General features: G+C 44.3%; 1 protein-coding gene across 13 annotated transcripts; it reads left to right on the top strand.

The window, feature by feature from the left end:
- The first annotated feature begins 462 nt into the window (after positions 1-462).
- On the top strand, positions 463-27,631 carry SLC19A3 (solute carrier family 19 member 3). 13 transcript variants are annotated; one of them, XM_045033208.1, is made up of 8 exons: positions 463-753; positions 3,919-4,296; positions 15,687-15,814; positions 19,371-19,522; positions 21,273-22,098; positions 23,930-24,122; positions 25,549-25,690; positions 26,537-27,631. In XM_045033208.1, the coding sequence occupies exons 4-8, from the start codon at positions 19,373-19,375 to the stop codon at positions 26,711-26,713; spliced, it is 1,488 nt and encodes a 495-aa protein (XP_044889143.1). In that variant the 5' UTR covers positions 463-753; positions 3,919-4,296; positions 15,687-15,814; positions 19,371-19,372; the 3' UTR covers positions 26,714-27,631. The 13 variants fall into 13 exon arrangements, with proteins under 13 accessions (XP_044889143.1, XP_044889142.1, XP_023113578.1 ...); XM_045033207.1 differs by having other exon boundaries at positions 463-786; XM_006935634.5 differs by lacking the exons at positions 463-753; positions 3,919-4,296 and adding exons at positions 8,765-8,896; positions 9,138-9,231.

The following is a 27,631-nucleotide window of genomic DNA, read 5'->3' as shown; positions in this document are numbered from 1 at the left end:
CCGGCCCTCTTTCCCCCTCAGTTCCTGTTGCTTACAGATGGGACAGGAAGACCCCATCTTTTTCAAGGTCTGTCACTTCCTCCTCAGTTTCTTTTTGGAAGCCTCTAGGATGATTCTTCTTCGGCCCACGTTATTTTGTCCGATCACATCTGTCTTCGTTTGGGTTGCTCTAACTAAATACTGTAGACTGGGTGACTCACTAACAGTCACGGTTCCAAAGGCTGGAAATGCGAGATGACGATGCCAGCATCGTGGGTCTGGGTGAGAGCTCTCTTCCTAGCTGCGAACTTCTCAGTGTATCTTCACAAGGTGGAAAGAGGCTGAGGGAAGTCCCTGGGGTCCCTCTATAAGAGACTAATCTTTCTCACGACGGCTGCACCCTCATGACCTAATCACCTCTCAAAGGCCCCGCCTGCTCATACCATCACAATGGGGGTTAGGGGTTTAGCACATGCATTTTGGCGGGATATAAACCTTCAGTCCATTGCACCATTCTCAACTCTCACCAGCCTGCCCCTGTATCAATTCACTTCTGTGTTCCTGGTACCGGGATGCGAATAGAAATAAATATGATCCCAGACTTCAAGGAGCTCAGTCGGGGCAGTAACGCAGAGAAGGCGACACGAAGACATCAGAAACGAGTAGAAAAAGTGGGAAGGAAAGAGTGAGTGATGTTTTGTGGGCAATGGTGGTACACAGAAGATGTTTTCATTGAGCCTTGAATAAGAGCAGAAATCTTCCAAGAGGCCACAGGTGAGGAAAACAGTGGTGTCGAGGTAGCGTTCGGTAAGTACCATTTTTGTTAGTGACCGATTACGGTATACTACAAAGTATGAAAAAACAACCAAGAAATTAAGCTTGGTCATGAAAACAAAGGTCATGCGCCATTCCCCCAGGCTTTGCCACCTACGGTGACATTTGCAGAGGGCACCCAAGCAGTAAGGAGACACGGGAACTCCTTCAGAAGTGACGCGTGACTGAGTAGGTGCGAGCCATTGCAGACATTCCCGCAGAGAAAACTCAAGTAGCCGTTGTTCTACACAGCGTATGTTAAATATGATGGGAGGTAATTGTCACCATTGCTCATGATGTCAAACCTCAAAGCTATAACTGAAAGGAAAAACAGAGCCTGGAGATTTCAGCTGTAGGTTCTGAGCACACAGAGCAGATCTTAGAATTGAAGGGACATGATGGTCCCTTGGCTCTGTTCCGCCAGAGTGAGGCAGAGCTGAGTTGGAATCCTGGCTCAGACCCCAGATGTGACACTCAGCATGTACCTTGACCCCTTTGAACCAGAACTGCTAATGGCATTTACCTCTGAGGACTGTGCCGACACTAAACGTGGCAAAGTACCTGGAGTGGAATTATATATTGTATACTCCTGGTTAGTTTTTCTTCTAGAAAAGCTAGAAGGAGAAGCTACAGTGGAAAAGTAAGTTTCCCATATTTACTAGGAAGCCCAATAAGTAATAGTCAAGATCTTGCTGTGATCATTTTATGTGTGACAACACGAATCTAGGCAGGATTAAATTATACACAGTTGACCCTTGAACAATGCAGGATCGGGGCGCCAGAGCCCCGCACATTTAAAACTCTACATATAACTTTTGACTCCACTAAAACTTCACTACTGATAGCCTGCTGTTGACTAGAAGCCCTCATGTTAACATACAACATCGATTAACACAAGTGTTGTATGTTGTGTATAATATATACCATGTTCTTACTTGAAAATAAGCCAGACAGAAGAAAATACTATTAAGAAAATTGTTAAGTGGGGAGCCTGGGTGGCTAAGTCTGTTAAGCGTCCAACTCCTGGTTTCGGCTCAGGTCATGATCTCACGTTTTCATGAGTTCGAGTCCCACGTTGGGCTCTGTGCTGGCAGCACGGAGCCTGCTTGGGATTCTCTCTCTCTCTCCCTCCCTCTCTCTCTGCTCCTTCCCCCTCGCTCTGTCTCCGTCTCTCTCAAATAAATAACTAAACTTTAAAAAAATAAATTAAAAAATAAAGTAGACATAACTTAACCTAAACTAAGGAAACTGAGTCACTGAGGAACCATGGCTTTCTCTGGGCCTTGGAGCCAACGTGGCTCTGTCCACTACCCCATGAGCACAGAACACAAGGAGTCATGAGCCCATGTGGGAAGCTCATGCTGAAATAAATCAGCACAAACCCTCCAACCCCAGAGCAATCCCTTTCAAGTGACTTTTCCATATTTGGACCCATGAGCCAAAGACAAAGTGAATCTGAAACTCAATGAGAGAAACTCTTGGAGTCTTTAGCCTCAGAACTTCTGACATGTGAAAAGAGACAAATGTGGGTGCTTTGCTTCTGCACATGGGGTCCCACCTTCCCCGGCACCCAGCAAAGACCATGTGCAAGCAGAGAAGGGGCCCCGTGCAACCAAGGAAAAGATAATCATTGGCACCAAGGGATCCTGATGCTCACAAAACAGATGAGCTCTGGCCACGTGAGACTCTGTGTGTGTGTGTGTGTGTGTGTGTGTGTGTGTGTGTGTCTTACTTGCACTTGAAGGCTGCTGGATTCAAACAAGATGAAACATCTGAGAAACGCGTCGTTTTATTAGAAGCACAACTTGAGGAAGAGGTGAATGTGAAAACAAGCAATCCTATGAAGTCAGAGGTGCTGGGTGAGGAAATACATTCAGGGTCTTGTGACATTCTGCCAGGGAAGCTGGTGTAAACCACAAGGAAGTGGCCACGTGCCCTCGGTGGGGTCCCAAAGAGGATATATAAGCCCCTCCCCCTGCAGAAGGCGGCACCAGACCTCCCTCAACTCCCGAGTCTCCCTCCTCCCCTCTCCCGAGTCCTCTCTGCCGACACCATGGGGTGCTGTGGCTGTGGAAGTTGCGGTGGCTGCGGCGGCTGCGGCGGCGGCTGCAGTAGTGGCTGCGGTGGCTGCAGTAGTGGCTGCGGTGGCTGCGGCGGTGGCTGCGGTGGCTGCGGCGGCGGCTGCGGCAGCTGCACCACCTGCCGGTGCTACCGGGTGGGCTGCTGCTCCAGCTGCTGTCCCTGCTGCTGCGGCTGCTGCGGGGGCTGCTGCAGCGTCCCCGTGGTCTGCTGCTGCCGCCGCTCGTGTGGCTGCGGCTCGTGTGGCTGCGGGAAGGGCTGCTGCCAGCAGAAGTGCTGTTGTCAGCAGAAGTGCTGTTGCAAGAAGCAGTGCTGCAGCTAGGCGGGTGGGCGGGCGGCTCTGCCTCCAGGGCAAGAGCTGTCCCGGGCTCTGCTCGCCGCATTGCGTAAGACCTCCCTCCGTCCTCCCGCCCGCCTGCTCCTGTTCTGTGTCCTTGGATGTCTTGGAGCGACTCATGCTGTCCTCGGGCTCTGAGGTTTCAGGGCTGGCTCTTTCCCTCCAGTGTGGTATCATGACGACACCAGTTTCTTCACCCTGGGTTTTCCAGAAGGTACCACGAAGCGCGTAAATACTCTCGGTCACCCGTGTAATCCCGTCTCCATTTGAAAGAAAGATGAATAACCACCTATATTGTGGCGACATTAGCCACCCGTGTCAAAGATCGATTTATATCATAAGCTTGGTAAAGTGAAACCATGATAGCCAAGATTTCTTTTTCTTCAAAAAATCACTTTTGGTCAACTTTTCTATTGTACATTCACTAACTTCCTCCCATTTCTATGTCTCTATAAAAAAAAAAAGGCAACTCTTTCTTAATAAAAAAAAAAATCTGCTTATTCTAATGTGTCTTTCCATTCTATAAAGATGTGTACTTTCCCATGACTGAGGCCAGTACAGCGGCTAATCAACTAATGGATGATCGGTCCTATAATGTCTTATAATGGATTCTATAACAAAGATAGAAATCGGGGGGGGGGGGTGGAGGGGTAGAGCCCCAACTTTTGGTTGTCAGTCTCATTGAGGGAAATTCCTGTGTTTTCCTACAGATGACCTCCCGATGTCTGTGTTTGCAACCGAATTCTGGTTGTAAGTGTTGGACACCCCACATGGTAGGTCATTGTTTCACTCCATCGCTTCATGCCCGTTTTCCTCACTCATTCATCCAGCAGATACGTAAGTGCCGTGTTAGGCCACGTATTTAGGCCAGCACCGGAGATCTAAAGAAAAGCAAGCCTTTGCCTTCCAAAAGTTCATATCTGAGAGAAAGAGAGAGCGCGCACGCAAGAGAGAGTTCATTACCAAACAGCATCCCATGTCAGGTTTCTTCGGTCGCCTTTTCTCCACTCCTGTGTCGACTTTTTGTGAATATCATTGCCGCCATGATGTTGAGTACCAACATGAGAGACTCTCCATTCATTTTCTGGGTAAGATGACCAAGTGAGAAGTTGACACTGTCTATGGGGTTTTTCCCTTGGATCCCAGTGGCATTTGACACAACTGAGCACCTGATCCTCCCTAATAAACTTCCCTCTCCCAGGTTTTCATCCTCCTCCCAGTAACTCCTTTACATCTTCTATATGTGCTTGTCCAACACGCACACCCTAGTGCTCAGACCCTAGCCCTTTCCTGCATCATTCTACATCCTTATAGCTACTCTGTCTTTTTTTTCTTTTCTTTTCCAGCACATCTGAAACTTTCTAAAATACCATAAGATTCAGGAATTTCTCCTGTTTACCTTGTGCTGTCCTCTCTACCTCACCCCATGCACAACTGAAATGTACGTTCTACAAAGCAAAGATTTCTCATTCTCTGGCCGACTATCTCAAGCACCTAGAACAGCATCCGGCATATAATATATACTCAACAAACAGCTTCTTCGTGAAGAAATGATTTTTTTTAACTCTTTTGGTATGGAAAATGCCAAACATAAACAGAAGTGGTGAACAGTACAATAAATTCCTAAGAACCACCACCCAAGTCAACAGTTATCAACATGGCCAGTCTCTTATCGCCTATGACCTCACCCATACCCCTCCCACCACTGGATAATACAGAACCAAATCTGGACCTCAGGTCACCTAATCAGCAAATATGTTTATGTCCCTTCAAATGAATGAATTCTTCATCGTCTCTCTGTGACTTAGACTATGGCCAAGGGCTATCAGAGAAACACAGAGGTAAACTCAAGGTCCAAAATGAGGTCTTCTCTTGGCAAGAGGTAGGGAGGAAATTATGACACCCTCGACCTTTAAGAAAATTCCAGGGTTCTCTGGTAGGGCCTGGCAGTCAATGTACAAGGGCACTCTGTTGCACAACAAGCAGGGTACTCCCATCCCCAAGGTGTATCTTGGTAACTTATACATCGATTTTCCGCAAATCATAGAAGGATGAGAATAGAAAAATCCAAGCCAGCAGGACAGTGACCCAGAACGCCTGGAGGACTCTTAATCAATTTCATTTCCAGTCGTAGTCCTTAAAATCAAACAGTATTAATCTTTGGGGAGGGTTTTCCATTTCTACCAAAAGGTAACAAAAACATTTTCTTTTCCATTTTAATCAACGAGAACTTCATATTGCTTTTTAAAACAACCTCCGCTTAACAAAAACTACTTAATATTTGAACTATTTGTTCAAATTCTCAAAGGGCAAGAACACCACGCCATCTCACAACCTTGAAAAATAAAGCAAAATAAAAGAGCACCGTGATTATAAACATTAGCTCTGGAGCCGGGATGCCCAGACAAAAATCCAGACGTCTCAGTTTACTATTCCCGCTGCCTTCTGCCTCGCTTTCTTCATCTGTAGAATGGGCTTCCTAGCTGTTCCTCTCTCACAAGATTTGGGGAAACGTAAATGGCTTTACAGGCAAGGATCTATCTGTAAATAGATCCACACTGTACTCAGTTCATCCTGCTTTATCACACTGATGTATCAGGATAATACTTTTATTGTTATAAAAGTTGCTCTTTTGGGATACAGAGGGTAGCAGGTATGAGCTGGCCCTCAGACCTCAGACCTCAGATTTACTTCTCAGAGTTTCCTCTTATAATTAGCATATGCAAAACGTGGGGCGGGGCCTCGGGGCTTCGTGTGTGGCAGGCTCTCTCCCCCGCCCCTACCTTCAGCTCCTGGCCCGACCCAAAGGGACGGCCTCCCGGCCGAAGGGGGCCCTTCCCGGGGGCTCGTTCTCCCGGGATGTGAGAGATTTGGCGAGCAACAGCCCCCTCCTATAGGTAAGACTGCCTGTGCGGGAGGCGAGTTCCTGGCCGAAACACCATCACCCCTAGGTTGCAGCGCTCCCCTTCTCCCCGGTTGCGGCCGCGCCGGCGGGACGCGTCCCGCGCTGCAGCGGGCGGGTTGGGACTCGCCCGGATTCCCGGGCGCGCCCCGGGCTGCATCGTGCTGCGCGGCCCCTGCGCTCTCCTGCCAACTCGGTGCTGAAGGCTCGCCCAAGTGGGTCTGGCGAGAATCTCCCTTTCAGCCATCTGCAAAGCAGACTAAGACTACACTCTGGGAAAGGGCCAGCATCCCCCATGGTTACACCCGCGTGCACAGATTTTCACCGAAAAGAAACTTCAGCGCAGAATTCTAAATCCCAATCCAAGAAGGGAGACAGGGCTCCCGGTGAGGGAAGCAGCAGCCGGGAACTTTGAAGGGCAGAGCCCTCTCCGCCCCCCCCCCACCCCCGACCCCGCCCTCTACTGAGACTACCTTAATTGAAATTAAAGGAAAACACAACCGTACCTTACAATGGTATTTCTGGAAAGGAGGCCTAATTCATGAAAGAACATGCACAGCCATTAGTTGGCAAGTCAGTGTTGCTGCTGTAAATGTGCAAAAGGCTTGTGGTTGTGGCGTGGGTGCTTAACGTGTGCAAGGGGTGAAGGAAATGTTTTCTGGAAGTACTCACCAAGCCTGGAACACGTTTGTATTTCCTAAGGCAGAAAGGGGTGTTTTCAGTAAGGTACATCTTTTAAATAGACCCAAACATAACAAACTTCCAAATGTGTCTTCGTAGTAACTGAAAAGGGCAAAAATACCGAGTTTGCTCAGTCATTGTTGGCCAGAGATCGTCAGTGGTTTCTCAAGGTTGGGTAATGGTGAATCCAATTCAAGGAGAAATATTCAAATGAATTGAGGTGAAGTTATTTACTGTGTACCTTTTCTGAAGTCACTCTCCCTGAACTATGAGTGCCAAGCTGTGTTCATTCTGGTTGAATTTGCTCTGTGGCTTGCCGGAGGCAGATGGGAAGGAAGCTTTATTGAGCAACTAATGTGTGCGGAGAACCAGATTGAGCAGTTCCTGAGACAACAGAGGGAGGTGGGTGTGGTTATCCACATTTTAAGAGCAGACTTGAGGGAGGTTATAAGTACATGCCACAAACAGGGGTGGGGTTAGGAGAGGAGGGTGGGGGAGGTGGAACTTGAGCTTCAGACTCCAAAGTCATGCGCTTGTCGCTGAACCACACCGGCCACCAAACCTGGAGAGAGAGAGGAATGAAAAAGAGAAGCCTAAAGCTGGGAAGGTCTGCAGTGAGAGGTCAAAACGTTAAATACTATATTCAGTAATTAACAACTATTAGCAAATCATTTAGATTCAGAGGAATAAATTGGATAGGCTGGAGATAATGATGAATGGTAATAAGAACGAAAAGATAATTTTTGGAAAAGGATAATTTTTGTTAAAAGTTTTATTAATTCATAAATAAGGAAACTGGTAATACTGTTACTGCCAGATCAAAGAAAAACCCGAAGAATGGGTATATTTATAGATCGGCAATATTGAGAGGTAAAACCAGTTTTCCATGGGGGTGGGAGCAGAGGTCTGTCCCTTCGTTGGATAGAATTCATTTGCGTGTCTGTAGTCAAGAATTATTTCATATTAGGGGCGCCTGGGTGGCTCAGTCGGTTAAGCTTAAGCGGCTGACATCAGCTCAGGTCGTGATCTCACAGTTTGTGAGTTCGAGCCCTGCATCAGGCTCTGTGCTGACAGCTCGGAGCCTGGAGCCTGCTTCGGATTCTCTGTCTCCCTCTCTCTCTTTCTCTCTCCTGCTCATGCTCTGTCTCTCTGTCTCTCAAAAATGAATGCAAGTTAAAAAAAGTAAACAAAAAATTTTTTTTCATATTGGTATTGGTTACTACAGTTTATATAGTTGAAAAATAGCTCAAACTATGCATAGTCTTTCCTTGCAGCACAATTTTTTCCCTAGCCGGGTCCACACAGCTAGCTACCCACACGTGTTGGGCTAATTGCCCACGCGGCATTTCAGTGGCCAGACATGGTCAGTTGACTTGCCATGTAAGCCGTCTGCCAGTTTTATCCCACCAGCTACACCTGATTCTAGATTGATCTAACCGCAGACAAACAGAGAAGAAACAGCCTGGAGAGGCCTGAGTAATTCATCAGCAGATGTTTCACGCATTTGCAAAACAGAATGACACCATATAGGACAAAATGGAATCTGAAGCCTGTCTCTTAAAGATCACTTGTATCTACTCTTGCCATGTTTTGACCAAAAGCAGAACTATTCTGGTCTGCATATTGAATCTATGGGCCTAATTCACACCTTTTGAAGCTGTGTGGACTGCTTAATTTCAGCAAAGATGCCCTAGTGTTTGTTTTTGTTATGGTTTTTTTTTTGGGGGGGGGTGGGGATACATAAAGGATTATGAGTGGCTGAGAGTAGAGAGTACTGCTTCTTGGTTTTTCTCAGGGTCTGAGTCACTTAATACAAAACTTTAGAGAAACTAAATTAGACTATTTTTTTCTCCCTTTGTCTTTTTAAATTTTTATTTCGTAACGTTTATTTATTCTTGACAGAAAGAGACAGAGCGTGAGTGGGGCAAGGGCGGGGGGGGGGGGGGGGAGACACAGAATCCGAAGCAGGCTCCAGGCTCCGAGCTGTCGGCACAGACGCGGGGCTCAAACTCACCATCTGTGAGATCATGACCTGAGCCAAAGTTGGACGCTTAACTGACTGAGCCTCTCAGGTGCCCCTAGACTATTTTAGTGCTAACCTTCAGGTGAGTGTTTTTGATATGTTTAGCTCCCTAACTGTCTGTGTCTCGCAAAGATCGGTTTCTCCTTTTTTTTTTTTTTTTTCTGATGAGATTCCAAAAGAGGATGTCTGCGGAAGAGGGTGGGTTCTAGTGTCTCAAGAAGGGGGTGGGCTTTGGTGTATAAATCCATTGCTCTTGACAGCTCAGTTCTGAAGGACTCTAGACTCCCGGAGGGGTGGGCGGGCATTGAGACTAGGACTCCCAGCAGGGAACGTCAGGAAGGAGCTGCAGCCGAATCTGAAGGCAGGAAACTGGATTCAGTTCTGGAAAGAAAGAAACTCAGGACACAAAAGGAACAGGTAACTCTGATTCCCTCTGTTTTATTTTGAAGCGTATCCTATGGAGCCAGACTTACAAAGTTTGTGGTCTGTCCTAGTTTTGATTTGTGGGCACTGTTTTCCATTCCAAATTTTCTAGGACAGACCCAATTTGAAAGATGCTGTTCTGTTTTCCAATTGTCCCTGGTAGAATTTGGAAAAACCTTAGTGCTTACAACAATAAGCAAAGTCCAGGGCTGGGGAGGGTCCCATGCAATGAAATGCTTTAAAAAACATTTTTTAAAAGCTTTATTTATTTTTGAGAGAGAGACAGAGTGGGAGTAGGGGAGGAGCAGAGAGAGGGAGACACAGAATCCCAAGCAGCCTCCAGGCTCCGAGCTGTCAGCCCAGAAACCGGTTGGGCTCGACGTGGGGCTGGACGTGGGGCTGGACGTGGTGCTCGAACCCACGAACCATGAGACCATGACCTGAGCCGAAGTCGGATGCTCAACCAACTGAGCCACCCAGGCGCCCCACAATGAAATGCTTTTAAAGATTGGGGAGTGGGGAGGGGAAGTACGATGTATTTTTTTTTACTTGAAATATAATTTACATACAACATAAAATATGGATTTTAAGTTCGAATGTTTATAATTGTATACACCCATGTGTCTGTATCTCATCAAGACATAGGATATTCCATCACTCCAGAAAGTTCTCTTGTGTTCTTGTGCTCTATTGCAATAAGTCCCTCCACTGTTTCCCCGCCCCCCCCACCCCCCCAGGCAACCACTGATCCAGTATCTATCACTGTAAGTTACTTTTTGCTGGCCTTAGGACTTTACATACCTTAATGGAATCACAGTTTTGTGCCTGGATTCTTTGGCAGAGCATAACTTTTTAAGTATTCACCAAGGTTTTGCAATAGCTCATTTCTTATGTTGCTGATGAAATCAGCATTCGTTGCCTAAATACACAATATTGTTTATTCCACCCCCATTCACCGTTTAGGAGACATTTCGGTTGCTTCCTGTGTTTTCACTATTGTGAGTATATGGAATTATTGTATAGATTTCCAAATGGTTTTCCAAAGAGTTGTTGGTGGCATTTTACTTTCCCACAAGCGACGTGTACGAGTTCTGCTGCTCTAAATCTTTGCCAGCATTTGGTTTGCTAGTCTTTTTGTGCTTAGGCATTCTAGTGGTCGGAAAGTCTTCTCTGTAGTTTTCCTTTCCATTTTCCTCATGGTATCTCTTGATAAGGAGATACGGTTTTTTGATGAAATCCAGTTTATCAATTCATTTCTTGTAAGCTGAGTCCTTTATGTCATTTCAGTGATACATTTTCCAACCTCTGTGTCATAAAGACGTTTTCTTCTAGACTCTAGTCTAGAAGACTTTCTTCTAGACTCTTCTAGACTTCTAGTACTCTGTGGTTTCTAGAGCTGATTATGTCAAATTAGTGTTTGTGTATGGAGTGAGGTAGAGGTCAGGGAAGTGCATTTTAAATAAGATGAAGCCTAAAATACAGTACGGCGAAACTGACCTCCGATCCTGATTTTCAACAGAGGAACAGTAATTAAGCAATTCCCTGGAATCATTTCCCCATACTCTTCCAGCATCAACTTGCCTGGATTCAAGCACGCTGTGGCTCCTTGACTTATTTGGACGTTTCGCTCCAAGTTATATTCTCTTCTTTAGTAAGTAAGTAGTAAGTAGATGGAAAGGCGTAACTTCAGGATGTTGTTCTACTCTGTTGTCCGTGAAAAGGATACATTTCAGTTTTCAGTAATCAGACTTTGGCTTTGCTTCTGACTGGTGAGGGGCTTGGGCCAGCAGTGTTGAACACCTGAAAGATGGGTTTTTGGAAAGTGTAACAAATACCTCCCAAACTGTTTTTAAAAAGGCTTTGGACCCTGGGGAGTGAAACTGTTTGCAAATGTCATCTCTCTGGACCAGCTGCCCAAGTCTTTTGGCATTTAGAGGTTGTAAGATTCATGGTTATTTTAAATGACCAGTCTGGTGCTCTGTTGTTTGAAATTGGTGTTTTGACGGCAGTAAACATTCTGGAGAATAATGTGAAAATGAGGCCAGCCCATTTTCAGATGCTAGTTGACTTGCCAGCTATCCTCTCTGAGATGACTAGAATGTTTAATAGGGGGTACTGGGCAGGAATTCGGTGGAGACTGGGGATTCTGGATAGTTTTCTCCTCAGTTGTTGGCACCTCAGTTAATTCTGGCAATATCTTCAAAACAAGCATGAAGGGGGATTTGATAAAATGATGCCTTTCCACTGACCAAGTCCCTGACACTCCAGGCGCTCTAAGAAACCTTTGGAAAACGGGGTTTGGAAAAGATCTTTACTTGGACTAGGTCATCTTGTCCCCTGCATCAGGGAGCTCACAGCTCTGAAAACTTTGGCTGTGGGAGGAGAATTCCATCTTCACGAAGTGGGTGGTGGAATCTGATCACCTGGAGTCCCCCTCGCTAAGAAGTCCACCCAGTCCACTCCCCAAGGAGCCAGGAAGCCCACCAGCATGGGCCAGTGTCTGCGGTTCTTGCTTTTTAATAGTTGCCTGTTCTACGCAAATGGAAATATACACTCAGAAATATTTGCGGCCACAAAGTTTTTACAGCTATACTTACAGGTGCACACGCATAGCCTATCGTTTAGGAAACAGGACACTGACAGGGATTGCAGTTTGGATAAAGTCCACATTGGCCTGGACCCAATGGGGTCCCCCATGACATAGATAAACAATACGTGACAACTTTTGTGTGCACAAATATGGAAATGGTTTCGTTCACACAGTGAGTCGATAAGTTAACTAACTGAAGGAAATACAGCAAAGTGGATGGCTGTAGACTTCAGCAAGCAGAAAATGTGAGTGCTACGTTTACCTTGCGACCCGATCCAAATGGGATCCTGGCAACCGTAAAATCAAGTTTCCTTTTCGCCCTACCATAGAATGATAATGACGAGTATCATTCTTTTGCAGCCAATATAAGAAAGTTGGGAATTTCAGGGACAATATTATAAATCAAAGAACACTTGAGATTATTGGTAAAGCTATGCACATTCGTATGGAAAAGCCAGTTGGAAAGATTTAAGGCTGTGGTTAAAGAACAGTAGGAGTGGGGAAAGGTCAATAATGTGGTAACGATTGGAATGAAAGAGAAGACAAAAACATGAACTCTGATATCAAGAGACTGGAAACACGTAAGACGATGCATAAAAAGACATTGTTCCGAGGCAGATGAAAACAAAACTAGTGAGAAGTCGCCCCAGCCCAACCTGATCATAGCTGAAACACAAGTAAACCTTAAAGTTTTTAGGAGATGGAGAAAAGTCTCTGAGCACCTTAAAACAAAGTTGGTTTAGATACCCTAACAAAGAGATTCTCATTCTGAAGGCTACAGCATCCCACATACCCTGAAGAAAGGGAGGTGGCCGGAAAACCATGAGATCTTCCAGAACCGGACCCCACGTAGCACCTGAGAGAAGAGACTGCAGACCTGGCTGAAGGGTCCCTGGTGGACATTAATGAAAAATAATCCCTGTTTTCTTGCCACCAAAAAGAGAAAGGAGCATGTCGCTTCCAAAATAAGTTAGATGGGTCTCTTCCCAATGCAGAAGTGTGGCCTCCAGAGCTCAGGCAAGGTCACAGGTGCTGGCTGATAACCCCAACAGTGCACGTGACCGTTTACTCTTGGGGCCCACGTGAATTGCGGAGGTGGTGCAGTTGGTGGGAAGTAAGTGCTCTCTAGTCCACTGGGCAGGGAGAACACTGGCACCCTGCAGTGGGGGGGTGGGGGGGAGCTGTAGCTGGGGGTGAAGCCGAATCGCATGCTCAGGGCTCACCTCTTCCAGCGGCTGCTGCTAGTGAGAGCTCCCCCTCTGAAGCGCTTTCCCACACGGCCCCGCCAACCAAGGTAAGTTCGGCGGGTTGACTCAGCTACGGCTCCAAGTTTCCTCCAGAAGGAGCAGCTGATGCATTGAGCCTCTCTTGTTATTTCTGGCATTTTCACTCTAGATTTCAAGCCACGATCGTCCGATAAGCTGACTTTTGTTTTGGAGAATGTCCTTGTATTGTATTTTCTTTCAACCACCTGCCAAAATAATGTTCTTGTGCCTTTAAAAAAAAAATAGCAGTGGAGCATATGAGTAACATGCGAGAATTATGACTGCAGGAGCAACTTTTAGAAGGATTATCTTAAGCACAGAAAGGGGAAAGGTCGACATCTTGCTTTCAGAGGCATCAAGTCCGAAAATCAATACAATGCACGACCTTGAGTTGGAGTCAGTGAAATGAAGGAAAGTTTAGAGTGTTCTCTAGGGGCAAGATAATATTACAGGGTCAAAATTAATTATCAGTGGAAAAGTAGCAAAAGGACAGTCTTTTCCATGATGGTGTGTTGCTGTGAAGGCCGAGTGCTTTGGAGACAGAACAGGTGTTCTATGATGTTAACAGGTATGCTTCTGAGGGACATGCGTAAATATTTAGTCCTGTATTTTCTTCTGTAACTTCTTTTTTTTAAGTTTTTTTATGTTGATTTATTTTTGAGAGAGAGTGAGTGTGTGTGAGCAGGACAGGGGCAGGGAGAGGGGGAGGCAGAGTATCTGAAGTGGGCCCTGCGCTGACAGCAGAGAGCTTGATGCGGGGCTCGAACTCGTGAACCGTAAGATCGCGACCTGAGCCGAAGTCAGACGCTTAACCGACTGAGCCACCCAGGCGTCCCCTCCTGTGCAACTTCTAGCCCTATGACTGTGTCCCACAGAAAGATGTAATATAAGGTGTGATCATTTTTCTATGTTTATATGTTGATAACCCAAACGAAGCCCAGAAAAAAATAGGCTCACTCCGTGGTGCACTTGGATTTTTAATATATTTTTCTGCAACATAAAAAAAAATAATTCTGTTTACAACTCACTGAATGTTCTTGACACCCACAATCTGAAAAACACTCTCCCAAAACAAACAAGGAATTGGAATCTTGAGGGTATGACCAGGCCTCTCCACGCAAGGGGTAAGATTACTGAACTTGGAATTGGAAAAAACAAGTACAGGCAAGTACAGGAAAAAAAGTCCAGGCTCTAATGTTCATTAAAGGTGAAAACCTGCACAAACATGACTGCCTCTGGCCCTCAATTTTCTCGTCTATACAATGAGGACAATACCGTCTCCTCTATCTACCTCACAAAGTCTTCAAGGAAAAAAATCAGATAATTTTCCAAATATAAAAAAGTATAGACTGTGTAATCTGATTATCACTATCATCGTCTTGGTGACAGAAAAGAGTAGCATCTCTTCAATAAGATAAAAATAAAAGGTAGTGATCAATACCTCCAGACTTTATGAGACCATTAGCCAGAGGTTTCTCCAGGAGGAGAGAATGATTTGGGCAGTACCTGGATTGTTGGGTTGGAAACCCAGGGGCCACATTGACAGTGACTCTGGGGACACCTGGCGAAGAAATGAGAGGAAAATGTCCAGGAGGTGAAAATGGTGCCCCAGAAGTAGGAGATGCCTACCCATCCGAGTAGAGGGAAGATGCAAACGTGACACCAACAGACCCGATCCTGAACTCAATCTTAACCTTTCTTAGTGGAGTGGCCATGAGCCATGAGGAGGCTCCATTCCCATGTCTGAGAAATTGGCAACATTTTAGAGACACATAAAAAATATGGAATTACAATTGATCCTCAGACAACATCGGGATGAGGGATGCCAATGCCCTGTGCGGTTGAAAATGCACGTAGTAAGCTTTTGACGTAATAAACGTCCTGAACTTAACTACTACTAGCCTACTGTTGACTGGAAGCCTCACTGATAACAATACGGTCGGTTAACACCTATTTTGTATGTTATATGTATTATATACTCTATTCTTACAATCAAGTAAGCTAGAGAACAAAATCCCAAGAGAAAATAGATTTACAGTACTGTACTCTACTTTTCAAAAAAAAATCCACCTGTAAGTGGACCCATGCAGTTCAAACGTGTTGTTCAAGGGTCAACTGTATAACACATAATATGAAATATAATAAATTAGGGGTACCTGGGGGGGGTTCAGTCGGATAAGTGTCCGACTTTGACTCAGCTTCAGGATCTCGCAGTTCATGGGTTCCAGCCCCGCATCAGGCTCTGTACTGACAGCTCGGAGCCTGGAGCCTGTTTCCGATTCTGTGTCTCCCTCTCTCTCTGCTCCTCCTTGCTTGCACTCTCTCTCTCTCTCAAAAAATAAACACTTTTAAAAAGTTAAAAAAATATAAAATATAATAAATCTGTATTACATATTATATAATTATATGTATATTTATTTCACATAATCATAGCTAATAATTATGATTTATATAACAAATACCTACATATGATTATTGTGTTATATGAAAATCTAATAACTATAGATAAATACATATAATGTATATAATTAGGATCGTTCTAAGGATTAGAGACAATCATTAAATGTCTAATACAATGCTTGTGTCTCATACAGTAACGGATACGATGCTTGGTGTGAAGCAGGAGGCCAGAGAACAATAGCTGATAGATTGTTGTCATCTTACCCGTGTGAGTTGCGGGCTTTTACATAAGGAAGAAAAAATAAATCAGTGCCTTCAGAAGGTGGGTGAAAGGTCATGCTGGGCTGGAGAATTTCAGATACCCATCTGTGTGCTGTGATAACTGAAGGAGCCAGAACCTTGCTGTTGATTGAGTGCTAGATACAGGCACTCTAGGGTCCCTGCTAGAAACAGATTTGGGCTGAGTGGGACGGAATGGGTCCCAAACAGGGAGTGATGTGTGCACATGAAAGGGTTGGTGGGTCGAGGCAGACAGAGCGTGAGAGGCATATTCAAAACACCACGGTCGCCTCAGGATTTTTCCACCTGTCCTGGACTCTTCAGGCCCTAGAGAGCCAGAAAAGAATTTCGGGGTCTTATGTGTCTACATGTAGTTTTGCAAAAGCTCCCTGGACGGTTTCCATCCACTTCGCCCTCCACCCTGTTAAGATCCAAGGCTGTGGCGTGGAGCCAGTGTCCCTGGGGGGTTGAGTAACGGGCGAGTGGTCCTTGGGCCTCCTGTGTCAGAATCGCTGTGTGTATAAACACAGATTCCTGGGCCTCCATACCTCCTGACCCACGAAGCTCCCAGGCCATCTGATATGGCAGTCAAGTTCACACAGTCCTTGTTAACGGACCAGCATAGGAAAGGATTATGGAAAGAAGCTAGTGCTAGACAAAGAGAACTTGGGGTAGGGGAAGGTGAAAGAACAGCCATTCGCCTGCCTCTGAGAAGTCTCCCAGCGGGCAGTCATGATGGCTGTGGCCCTGAAGAATAGACACTAGGCAAGACATGGCCTTGGTGAGGGTCTGGGAGTTCCTGTTGCCATTAAACCAGGAGACTTGAGCTCCTCTGCCCAGTCCTTCTTGGTTAATGGATACCTGCTATTGTTTGGTTCGATGCCTTCTATTTCCTCTGGCCAGAAACCTAGCTTTGGAGCATGTGTTTGCTGTTCTGTGGGGCAGAGGCTTGAAAAGGAGTGAGGAGAGGAAGCCCAGCTTCCTAGGATGCAGGGATGAGCTCCCCAGATATTTCCCATTATCTTCAGCTAAGGTCAGACACCTTCCCTCCTTTTCTCCTCTTTAAGCCAGAATCACTGTGGATCCTCGAAGCTGAAAAAGAGCAAAGGGAAGAGGAATTCCTTGCGTTTGAGCAGCAACCCTATGCCTAACATGGCACCAAATCCCTTGCAGATACCAAGGCACCTGATGCTCACGGAAAGCCCACACACGTAGTTAGCATCATGACGCCATTTTACAGATGCACAACTAAACTGCAAGGTGCTTGTAGAGTTAAGGACCTCCCTCACCTTTACCTGATGCAGCTGGCAGCACATTCTGGGAATGTGGACAAATCTTTACTAGATCTCAGTGGCGAGGTTTGACCTTCATCCCCTTCCTTCTGCAAGTCATACCATGTGTTGGACACTCTTCTAGGCACTAGGCTTAGAGCACTGAACCAACCAAACAAAACACCCCGCCCTCCTGCTTACACTCTAGTGGGACATACACTGTCTTTTTCTGTGTGACCTTCCTCACCAAGTCCAGCTGGGTAGCATAATAAAACAGTTAAGAGACGAAGGGGCAAGTAATCCAGAGGGCTCTTAACAGCCCAGGGAGCCCTGAGAGCACTGCTAATTCTCTGAGATGCACGGAGAAGATGAAGGTGACGACTTGAAGTCAGTGGACAATCCATGGTCAACATAGATGGAGAGAATATTCTAGACGTGGAGTCCACAGATAATCACCCCATTAAGACCACCCTTTGAAAGACGGGCAAGCCTCAAGAATTACCGACCTCTGATAGACTTTTAGACTTTTCCACGAGAACATTACTTACAAAAAAAGAAGGCCCCAGCAGGTCTCTGGAGCTTCTAGCAACCACTCAGGAAGAGATAAATCCCAAGCATTGAGGGCCGAGGGCAGTCAAACCCAGTATGCTCTTGGCAAAATTTTCATGTTGTCAGCCTTGCTTGCAATTATGATCCCATCCAAATTCTGATTTCCATTGTCTCTGCGCTGCTTCATTGAGGGTTTTGTTGACATAAACAGACAGTGTTCCCCTCATTTAACTCCAGATAGGAACCATGCAGCGGTCTGAGGTCACCTTATGAAAAGATGGGGTGGGTGGCAGACCCACGGTGTGACCCAGTAGGCCCTCCCCACATCCTTCTTCCTCTTCCTGGATCCCTGGAATTTCACTCAATGACTTGCTCTTCTGGAGTGAGCATTACTTTCCCTCTCTTGGGTCCACTTTCAAACTACAATTGACCTGGGAAGCTCTATGTAGTAAGTCATAATCTTTAAGACAAATGTGTTCGTGAAAACACTTTCTCCCCTCACTGCAAGGGGAGGTTGTCAGTAGGCTTACTACCAGCAGCCCAGTGAAATAGGGCCACCAAAATGAGACAGAGTGGAGCAGGGGAAGGGACCCAGAGAGAAGTCAGGGAGATCTGTATTCAAATCTTGACCGTGTGGCTTGAAGCCAGTTGTAGGACACCTTGGATCTCCCATAGGCTCACCTGGGAATTTGGGGAAATAGTGTATATTTTACAGCTATTATTAGGACTTAATTAGATAACGTGCAGAAAAGCCTCATACTCACAACAAGTTAGTTTCCTCCCTATAAATGATCTCAGAGAACTTAACCTCATCCAAGGCCACCAAAAATGTATAGATTTTGTAAGTAAAGCTTGATCCAAAATAGGAAGGAATAAGAAGGAATTTTCCTATTGCAGATAATCCATTGGACTTTTTGTCTGAAATTTGAACTTCAAGCAATCTCATTTGTGGGTTAGGAACAAAGTATAAACCATTAATGAGCTGCCTGCCCCCCTGAGGGGTGTAAAGCTGCAGACTGAGGCAAGAAATGGACCCAGTTGTAATGAAAAGCAGAATAACAGTCTACAAAGCGATGCCTTTCCTTCCCAACATAGAATTAGCATCAATCTGGAAAAGGGGGGAAACATGGAAAAATGCCCAGTTGGATCTGTACCTGGTTTAATTTTTTTTTAACTGAAGAATTATAAATTCTCAGATTGGAGACACCTAACAAAAGTATCTTGGGTGTCCGTTATGTGTCAAGCACAATACTAATCAAGGGATAGTGTAATAGAGAGATAAATGTGTGAATAAAGACGTGCCATTCGACGTGTTAAAGATTTCACGGTCACGGTGCAAAATACAGTGGGCAGATTCGTAGCAACTTGATCGACTAAATGGGTATTAAGTTACATTTGACCTCCGAAAGGTACTTCACCTACCACATGTACACCAGTAATTCACCAATCAATGTTTTACTTACTCTCGAACATTGATTAACCCATTGTTTACCATTTATTAGTAACGACTCGTTATCATGTTTGTGATGGAGAACACTAGGGAAGCGTGACCCTGTCCCAGCAATAGTGAGGACCAAGCCCGTTGACAAAGAAGGGTTTGACTGGCGCACCTAAGGAATATCTGAGAACACTTACTCGTCACTCACCTTTCCATTTCAACTGCAGACAGGTGAAATTTTGTCCTTTCACAAAATGTTTAGCAGTTGGGTTTTCTTTATATCCAAGATACCAAAAATAATTAAACATCAGCTAATTTTGGCTTTGTTTCCATTTGATCAGCAATGGGTTGTTTCAAAGCTTCACCGAGCCATTCCTGGATTTATCCCACCGTGATCCTGTGTTTATTTGGATTTTTCTCCATGATGAGACCCTCAGAACCCTTCTTAGTCCCATATTTATCTGGACCAGATAAAAACCTGACCAGCTCAGAGGTAAATTGATACATATGCATATCTTAATGTGGTTTAATTTTACAGCATTTGGACGGGACTTTGGGTTAGGGTTTCTTTCAACTTGAGACATTAACACACTGACCTCAGTGATCCTATTGTCATGGTATTTGTCATTTAATACAACTATTCAAACTACTCTTTCCTCCTCACACTTGCAATGTGTGTAATATGTGTAATAGCTATATGTGTAATAACTATCTTAACTCTTGTGGAGTCCTACCATTAGTCTCAACGCATGGTGACTTTCAGGTCTCAATGGAATCTGTTAAACAAATCCTAAAGCAAAGTCTCTGCCAGGCACAGGATCCAGTCCTAAGAAACTTTCAGGCTGCCGAGGTAGGAGCAGGATCTGGTAAAGAATTGCATCATTTTTGTAGGACACTTACTCAGTCTTGAAAAACTATTAACCAGCAGGTGAGACATTAACAGCTTTATCTCCCAGTTTTAGCTTCCCCCGAAGACGGAATTTTCTTACGTAAAAGATTCACCTCCCTTTTTATAACAAGTGCAACAAGAAAATGCACTCACCCAATGGGAGCGCTACCGTGGGCTGGTTTTGTAAGCTCCAGCCATAGCCGTGAGAAACACTGCAGGGTGGGCAACTCTGCCCAGAAGGCTAATTGATGCTAGTTATTTGGTGGTGAGGTGCGAAGGACAGGAAAGCAAACTTGTTGTGGGGTGATGTAATATCAGTTAGGGGTGACTCTGTTTCCAGTTTTGTCCAGATGGAAGCCTGTCAGGACTAAGACAAAACAAAGGACAAAGACAGGTCCAAAACCAGCCAATGAACTCGCTGGGGGCTGCTTCTGTGACCACTACAGACCAGTTAATGCACCCATGCTGAGAGGTGCCGCTCAGTCCCACTAGCCTTTCAAATCACTGGACTGTTCCTCATCATTGACCTTGGGACCCATGGAGGTTGCTGTAGACAGCAGAGAGGCACAGGACAAAGGCTGGTGCGAATGAGTCTCTGCCACACCCATCCTGCCCCAAAGATCAACTCCTTTGGTCAGTCTTTCCTTTCTTTGAATGATCACTGAGGTCCCCTGCATTTCGGACGATAGCCGTGTGATGCCCACATCAAATTGAGGCCAGAATTGAGCAAGCAGAGATCAACCAGTAGCATTGGGAGAGAAGAGGGTTAAGGAGCCCAGCAAATTTGGCACCGAATTTTCTGTGCATTACTTGTTCCCGCTTTGTAATTCTGCAAGGTTATTGAGTCTTTGCTGTCTTCGCGTGAGCTCATCAGACTGGATTTTTATGACACGGTGATGGATCAAATAAACATAAAGGTTGTCCGATTCTTCTAACATTGGGGCTGCTTTGTCTAACGTTAAAACCTTTGAACAGGAAGGGGACGGTATATTTTAAGAGCCTGAAAACCCCAGAAGTGTCTGTCGAACGATTGTTAACTAATATAACTCAAATGTACGTACTGTTTAAATTTTAAAAGAGTTCGGATTGCACATGAAGCAAATATATTCTGTTGGGATTCGCATAAACTGATAAACTGGTTTGGTTTTAGAGAAGGGGGAGGAGCTGCCTTTTCCTTGAAAATCAGTTTTCTGTCATGCTCTTCGCTAATACGAAGGCTATCCTATCCAACTGGACGCAGAATTTGATAGTGGGCGAGCCACCTATACTATAGCAATGTAGTACTTAAAAAGGTTTCTATCTCTTTCACCTCCTGGCGCTTCGTGGTCACGTGATCCATCTTTCAACCTCACAGATCACAAATGAGATCCTTCCCATCTGGACATACTCTTACCTGGCACTGCTGCTCCCAGTGTTCATCGCCACCGACTACGTCCGCTACAAGCCAGTCATTATCCTGCAGGGGATCAGCTTCGTCGTCACCTGGCTGCTGCTTTTGTTTGGCCAGGGAGTGAGGGCCATGCAGGTTGTAGAGTTCTTCTATGGGATGGTCACCGCCACCGAGGTGGCCTACTATGCCTACATTTACAGCGTGGTCAGCCCGGAGCACTACCAGAAAGTGAGCGGCTACTGCAGGAGCGTCACCCTGGTGGCCTACACGGCGGCCTCGGTGCTGGCCCAGCTCCTGGTGTCCCTGGCCAGCCTGTCGTACTTTCACCTCAACGTCATATCCTTGGCCTCTGTCTGTGTGGCCCTTCTTTTCTCCCTGTTCCTACCAATGCCTGAGAAGAGCATGTTTTTTCATGTACAGCCCGGCAAAGAAGTACAAAAGCCACCAAACAACACCACAGTGTTAGATGAAACTTACAAGGTTCCCACACCAGGCGGCGAAGAGAAACCCACTTCAGAAATACCCACCATTTCAGGGACCCTGGAGGGTCGGCGGGTGAGCAATCCGGTGCCAAGAAATGTCGCCTTGAGAGTTTTTGTGCAGTGGTTCCAAGATTTGAAGGGATGCTACTCCTCACGTCATCTTTTTTACTGGTCTCTGTGGTGGGCCTTTTCCACAGCAGGTTTTAACCAAATTTTGAACTATGTTCAAATCCTGTGGGATTACAAGGCACCATCCCAAAATTCTTTCATCTATAATGGGGCAGTAGAAGCGGTTGCAACCTTTGGAGGTAAGTAAACATTGATTTATCTTCCTTTGATGGGCTACCCCCATTGAGTTTATGTCTCCAGTTGCTAAACTCAACTCCACAGTGGTTCTGTTCAGAAAGCATATTAATCTTCTCTCTCTCTCTCTTTTTCTTTTCTTTTTTTTTTTTTGGAATGGAAGGTACAGGAGATAAAAAGAAAAAGAGGACCATGACACTTTTATTTAATGTGGTAGAGTTACAATGGATAACTCGAGAGCTCAGGATTAGGCACCAAATGATTAAATTCTAGCCAAATTCCTAAGATTCCATTTCATCCTCAGGAAAGGTGCTAATAACGCCCCTTGTTCTTCCAGGATTGTTTTTAATATCCAAAAGAAAATACTCACCTTGTATATAAATGAGTAGATTTTATTATTTTAGAAAAATGGATGAAACTCTTACGACTTCCGGATTACCATGGAAAGAGTTTTGTTAATAAAGGATTTGATTTAGCTCATGCTCACCTTTAGCAGTTTTAGGTTCTACACCAGATAGCTCCAAAAGTAACTTTCTTAAGAGATCTAAATGAGAAGTGGGATATATGTGAGAGTCAGGATTCTAATGTCAGAAGGAAATCTGCCTTTGAAGTTTACAATAAATATTTATATCCTGGTAAATGAGAACTTAAATTCAACTGAGACTTTAAAGATATTTTCTAGGAAGTAAGAGATTTCCACACCCTGACATTTACAAAAAAATGTCAGAAAACTCATGGAGTGTCTGTTCTCTTATTGTCTCTCCTTTGGGAGGCCTCATCTTAATTCCTGCAAATCAGGACTGCACTAGAATTGGTTTATTGAAATTATTTCCCCTATGTTCCAAATTCAGGGTGAAAAAATAACTTTATTTCTTTGTAGTACTGGTTCTTTCCTGGATCACATGTGGAAAGGGAATTAATCAAACGTTAGTCATTTGAAAATAAATACCTTTCGTTTTGTTAAAGAGAACTATAAAGACTAACCCTGATTACTGTCAATTACTCAATCTCTTTTTTTAAAGTTTATTTTTTATTTCTTTGTTTTGAGAGAGAGAGCATGCTCAAGTATGAGTGGGGGTCAGGGCAGAGAGAGAGAGAGAGAGAGAGAGAGAGAGAGAGAATCCCAAATGGACTCCATGCTCAGCACAGTGCCCGAATCGCAGAACCCCAACACAAGACTCAAGCCCACGAACCGTGAGACCATGACCTGAGCCAAAATCAAAAGTCAGACACTCAACCAACTGAGCCACCCAGGTGCCCTAGTTACTCAATCTCTTAAACCCCATAAGTCAATATCGAGTTCACCCAAATGAGGCCAGATCTCAAAGACACTGAGATGGAGACTAAAGGACTAAGATTACTAATAAAGACCAAAAGGTTCTACTCAGTACAACACATCTGTTACCCATTGAAAAAATTTACGGTAAGAAGACAATAAAGAAAGGCAAGTGTGGATGGGCTAGGTGTACTATCTAAGCAGCTGTCTCATTCTTCTCTATCCCTGCCCTTCACCTGTTGTAGTCACTGACTGGTTTGTGTGCTGTGTACCCCAGTCTGCTGTGGTAAAGAAACTTTCAGGCCCCTCTGCAGGGTGCAGTTCATGGCATGTAGCAGATACGAATTGAAACTGGAAGAATAGGAGGTAAAGGGAGAAGCCAGAAGAAAGCATGGTTGAGAAAAAGATAAATCCACATTTAGGTGGATCACACTATTTTTGTGAAAGCCATATATTCATCTTGTAGATTTACCTATCACCTGGATTTTTGAAGGGAGCATGTTGACATATCCTGTGTGTAAAGTCATTGTGTTGGATCTCCCTTAATGTTTCTTTTCCAGGGGCCGTGGCTGCCTTTGCCGTGGGCTTTGTGAAAGTCAACTGGGATCTCCTGGGAGAGTTGGCTCTAGCGATCTTCTCCATCATTAGTGCAGGCTCTCTGTTTCTCATGCATTACACAACCAACATCTGGGTATGCTATGCTGGCTATTTAATATTCAAGTCCAGCTATATGCTTCTTATAACCATAGCAGCGTAAGTATCACCAGCCATGTCTCTCCACACCTAAACCCACGCCATATTCTCCCTTCTGTTGCATTTCGAGAGTTTCTTTCAGAATTTCAGAAGGATTTTAATCGATTGCAGTATTAAATGTTGATTACATATTAAATTGGACACAATTAAACCGTGTTTTCATTTAACTGTTTGCCCTCTGAATGTTGTTAAGGTCAGTCATCAGAGAAAAAACAAAGTTCTGTGGGTTCATAAACCAAAAGCAATGATGCACTGTCAGGTCATGATTTTTATTGCAAGCCATTTGCCCTCACGGGGTATGGTGCAACCTGATTTTGAATGATCACACGTAGATTTCATGACCGATTTCATTGGTTTATGTAATTGTAGGTATATGCTTTTGTGTGAAACAAAATATACTCAGAAAGTTATAAAAAGTTGTATTTTGAAAGAAGTAGATGCAGCAATTATAAGAATCTGTATATCCCAGAAATCTTTTTTTTTTTTTTTAACAGTGAAAAATGTTTTGTTACGTATATAGAAGTGCAGAGAAAGCCGACTATAGGAAATAAGCTTTGGTATTAACCAAAGAGATAAGAAACATTTGAATTTCAAGTCACAGGAAAGAGGTAGAGCCAAAAGCTGTATTAAGTTTTGGTTTTTAATGGGTGAAAAATATTTGATAAGCAATTGATGAAACACGGAAATATAAGCACCATGGGAAAAGATCATTGAACAAAAGAAAGAAATTTTATTGGCAGGTTTACTTTTTTCATGGAAATATGTCAGTTTAATGAATCAAGTTTCTTTTTTTAATGTGAGGGCATTGTTAAGGTAGGATTACATTACTTCTTTTCATTTTAAGGATATTCAGAACCCAAAGCCTTTCACCTTTGTTCCAAGGGAGAGCGCTCGAGAACATACATCTGCCACTCATTCAAGAGTTGTAAGATACAGAATCTATCAAATTATCAAAAATACCTTACAGATTCACTCAGCTGCATAGCCAGGCATGATCTGATCTTCCAATGAATAAATAATTCACCTACAAAAATTTGAAACTGTGAATACAATTGACAATAAAAAGAATAACGCTCCAAACGATTACGTAGATTGGGCGGTGCTAACATTTTCACAAAAATTCGCTGCGAAAAGGTATCAAAAATCAGATAGCATCGAATATTCTCAGGTTATGAGTGAGACCTGAGAACATTTAGGTTTCATTTCTGGAAGCATTAAATTGGAGAGGAGGAATTTTGTCCTATTTCCTTCAACTGTATTTTTTAATTCCCTTTCTTTGCTCTGCCCCTTTGTCGAAACTGGAGGAGATTTAGACAAAAAGTGCGGGTAACAAGTCACCACATTTATCTTCAGTTTCTGTCTTTTAAAGGTAAGAATCCCACGTGTACTTTGTTTCCAAAAAATGTAATTCAACATTTAATGATAGATTTCAGATTGCAGTTAATCTGAGTGTGGAGCGCTATGCCCTGGTGTTTGGAATGAACACCTTCGTGGCCCTGGTGATCCAGACCATTATGACAGTGATCGTAGTAGATCAGAAAGGACTCAACCTGCCTATCAGCATTCAGGTAAGCTGCAGGATTGCTGTTTCCTCCTCGGGTGTTGCAGGGAGTGTAGAATAACCAGATAATCGCAAAGGGTTTTTGTCAACCTCACCACTGCCAAGCCTTCGTTTCTTGAATTGCTTAGCTAAATGCTTAAGTCAGCAATTTCCTTTTCCCTGCTCCACTGAGGTACTTGAAATCAGCCCAATCTCATTTTACGTATGGATCTGGAAAAGGCAGGGATAAGGCATGTAAGAAGTAACCTCATTATCTAAAATTCATTCTCGGGGACATTACATATGGCGTTGCACTGTCCTGCAAACATACACACATATCAGTGGGATTTAGTGGGGTTTTTTTCCACTATTGGTGATGTCAGCTGGCGTTTGAACCCAAGCAACCTTGGCTCCAGAACCCACATTCTTAGTTACTGCGTTTCTTTTTTTTTTTTTTAATTTTTTAAAAGTTTATTTATTTTTGAAAGAGAGAGACAGAGCATGAGCGGGGGAGGGGCAGAGAGAGAGAGAGGGAGACACAGAATCCGAAGCAGGCTCCAGGCTCTAAGCTGTCAGCACAGAGCCCGATGTGGGGCTCGAACCCACAAACCGTGAGATCATGACCTGAGCTGAAGTCGGACATTTAGCAGACTGAGCTACCCAGGTACCCCTAGTTACTGCATTTCTTACACTTTCATACTTGATTCTTCTAAGGTAGAAGAAAGTTTTGTGCAAATCTAAATGACTCATATTAAGATCCTGGGTCTTAGTTATCTCATAATGCAAGCAAATCAACAGCACCACTGTGTATTATCAATAATAGACACAGTCATATTTTGTGTGTGTCTAATTAATTCTACTTGTTTTTCTCTAGTTTTTAGTTTATGGGAGTTACTTTGCAGTTATTGCTGGCATTTTTCTAATGAGAAGCATATACATCATCTGCTCAACCAAGTTCCAAGAGCAGCCACAGAGCTCTGCTACATGTCAGAATCCAGCTGAGCCCCACCCAGACAGACCCAGGAATGTCAACATGGAAACAAAGCTCTAACCTTATGGCAACCACTGCATCCACTGAGAAAGGACCCGCCTGGTCGCAAAGTCACCGAGTGACACAAAATGACACACTTCCTAAGTCTGGATTTCAAGGAACCTTTTCAAAACCCCAACAAAATATCGGTTTTAGACCAGATGTCTATGTGCCCAGCTGGATGCACGCGACAGGTCCCGTCACCTCAGTCAAACAGTCCGTGCTGGGGACCCCAGGGAGTAGCAAGGACTGGGAAATTCTGGTTTTGATTACTCATTAGGACATGCAAATGGCATGGAAACAAACCACGAGAAACTCCAGCCATTCTGGAGTTGATGCTCCCGACTCCAGAGCAGAAATACTAACTAGGTTCACCTTGTTGCTTGGCTCACATCTTTGTTTTATCTTGCTGAAACTGGCAAGAGAGGGGACATTTTTTGTCACATGGCCATTTTCCTTCTTCTTCTATTCAGTATATTTCTATATAGCGTGCAGTTCTCTGAGAGAATTTCAAGGTTTGGTCCCATTTCTGAGGATCCCTCTTCAGTCCTGATAACATGGCATTATTCACAAGCTAAAATTTGGTAATATCACCATTTAATTTGGTCATGATTATTTGTCGCTTTGTGTTCTGCCGAGCTTTGTTGTTAAAAATCTACCTCAGGAATAGCTCCAGACGTTCCTGGATATCCACAGAATGACATTCAAGTCAATTCCTGGTGACCATAGGGGAGACAACGAGCTTTCTCCCTACCATGACCCCAGACAGGTGTTTTAATGCTGTGTCCGTGTGATCTCTGTGTAAAACAGAGAAACTTAACTAGAAATTTCTAGGACTCTTTAAGTATTTTTAAGTAAGAAAATACTACTAGGGTGGGGGAAACGCCTAATTTTTAAAGGGCAGTGCTTGTGCCAAATAAAATAATGTGGGCAAAAATA

The sequence above is a fragment of the Felis catus genome, chromosome C1, assembly GCF_018350175.1.
Source record: "Felis catus isolate Fca126 chromosome C1, F.catus_Fca126_mat1.0, whole genome shotgun sequence".
NCBI classification, from domain to species: domain Eukaryota; kingdom Metazoa; phylum Chordata; class Mammalia; order Carnivora; family Felidae; genus Felis; species Felis catus.
This window is presented reverse-complemented; position numbering and strand designations above follow the sequence as displayed.

Excerpts from the sequence above, each read along its gene's own strand:
- SLC19A3 (XM_045033208.1), top strand. The coding sequence starts at position 19,373 with ATGGGTTGTTTCAAAGCTTCACCGAGCCATTCCTGGATTTATCCCACC. Across the intron at positions 19,523-21,272 it reads AAAACCTGACCAGCTCAGAG|ATCACAAATGAGATCCTTCC; the intron begins GTAAATTGATAC and ends TCAACCTCACAG. Across the intron at positions 25,691-26,536 it reads ACCTGCCTATCAGCATTCAG|TTTTTAGTTTATGGGAGTTA; the intron begins GTAAGCTGCAGG and ends GTTTTTCTCTAG.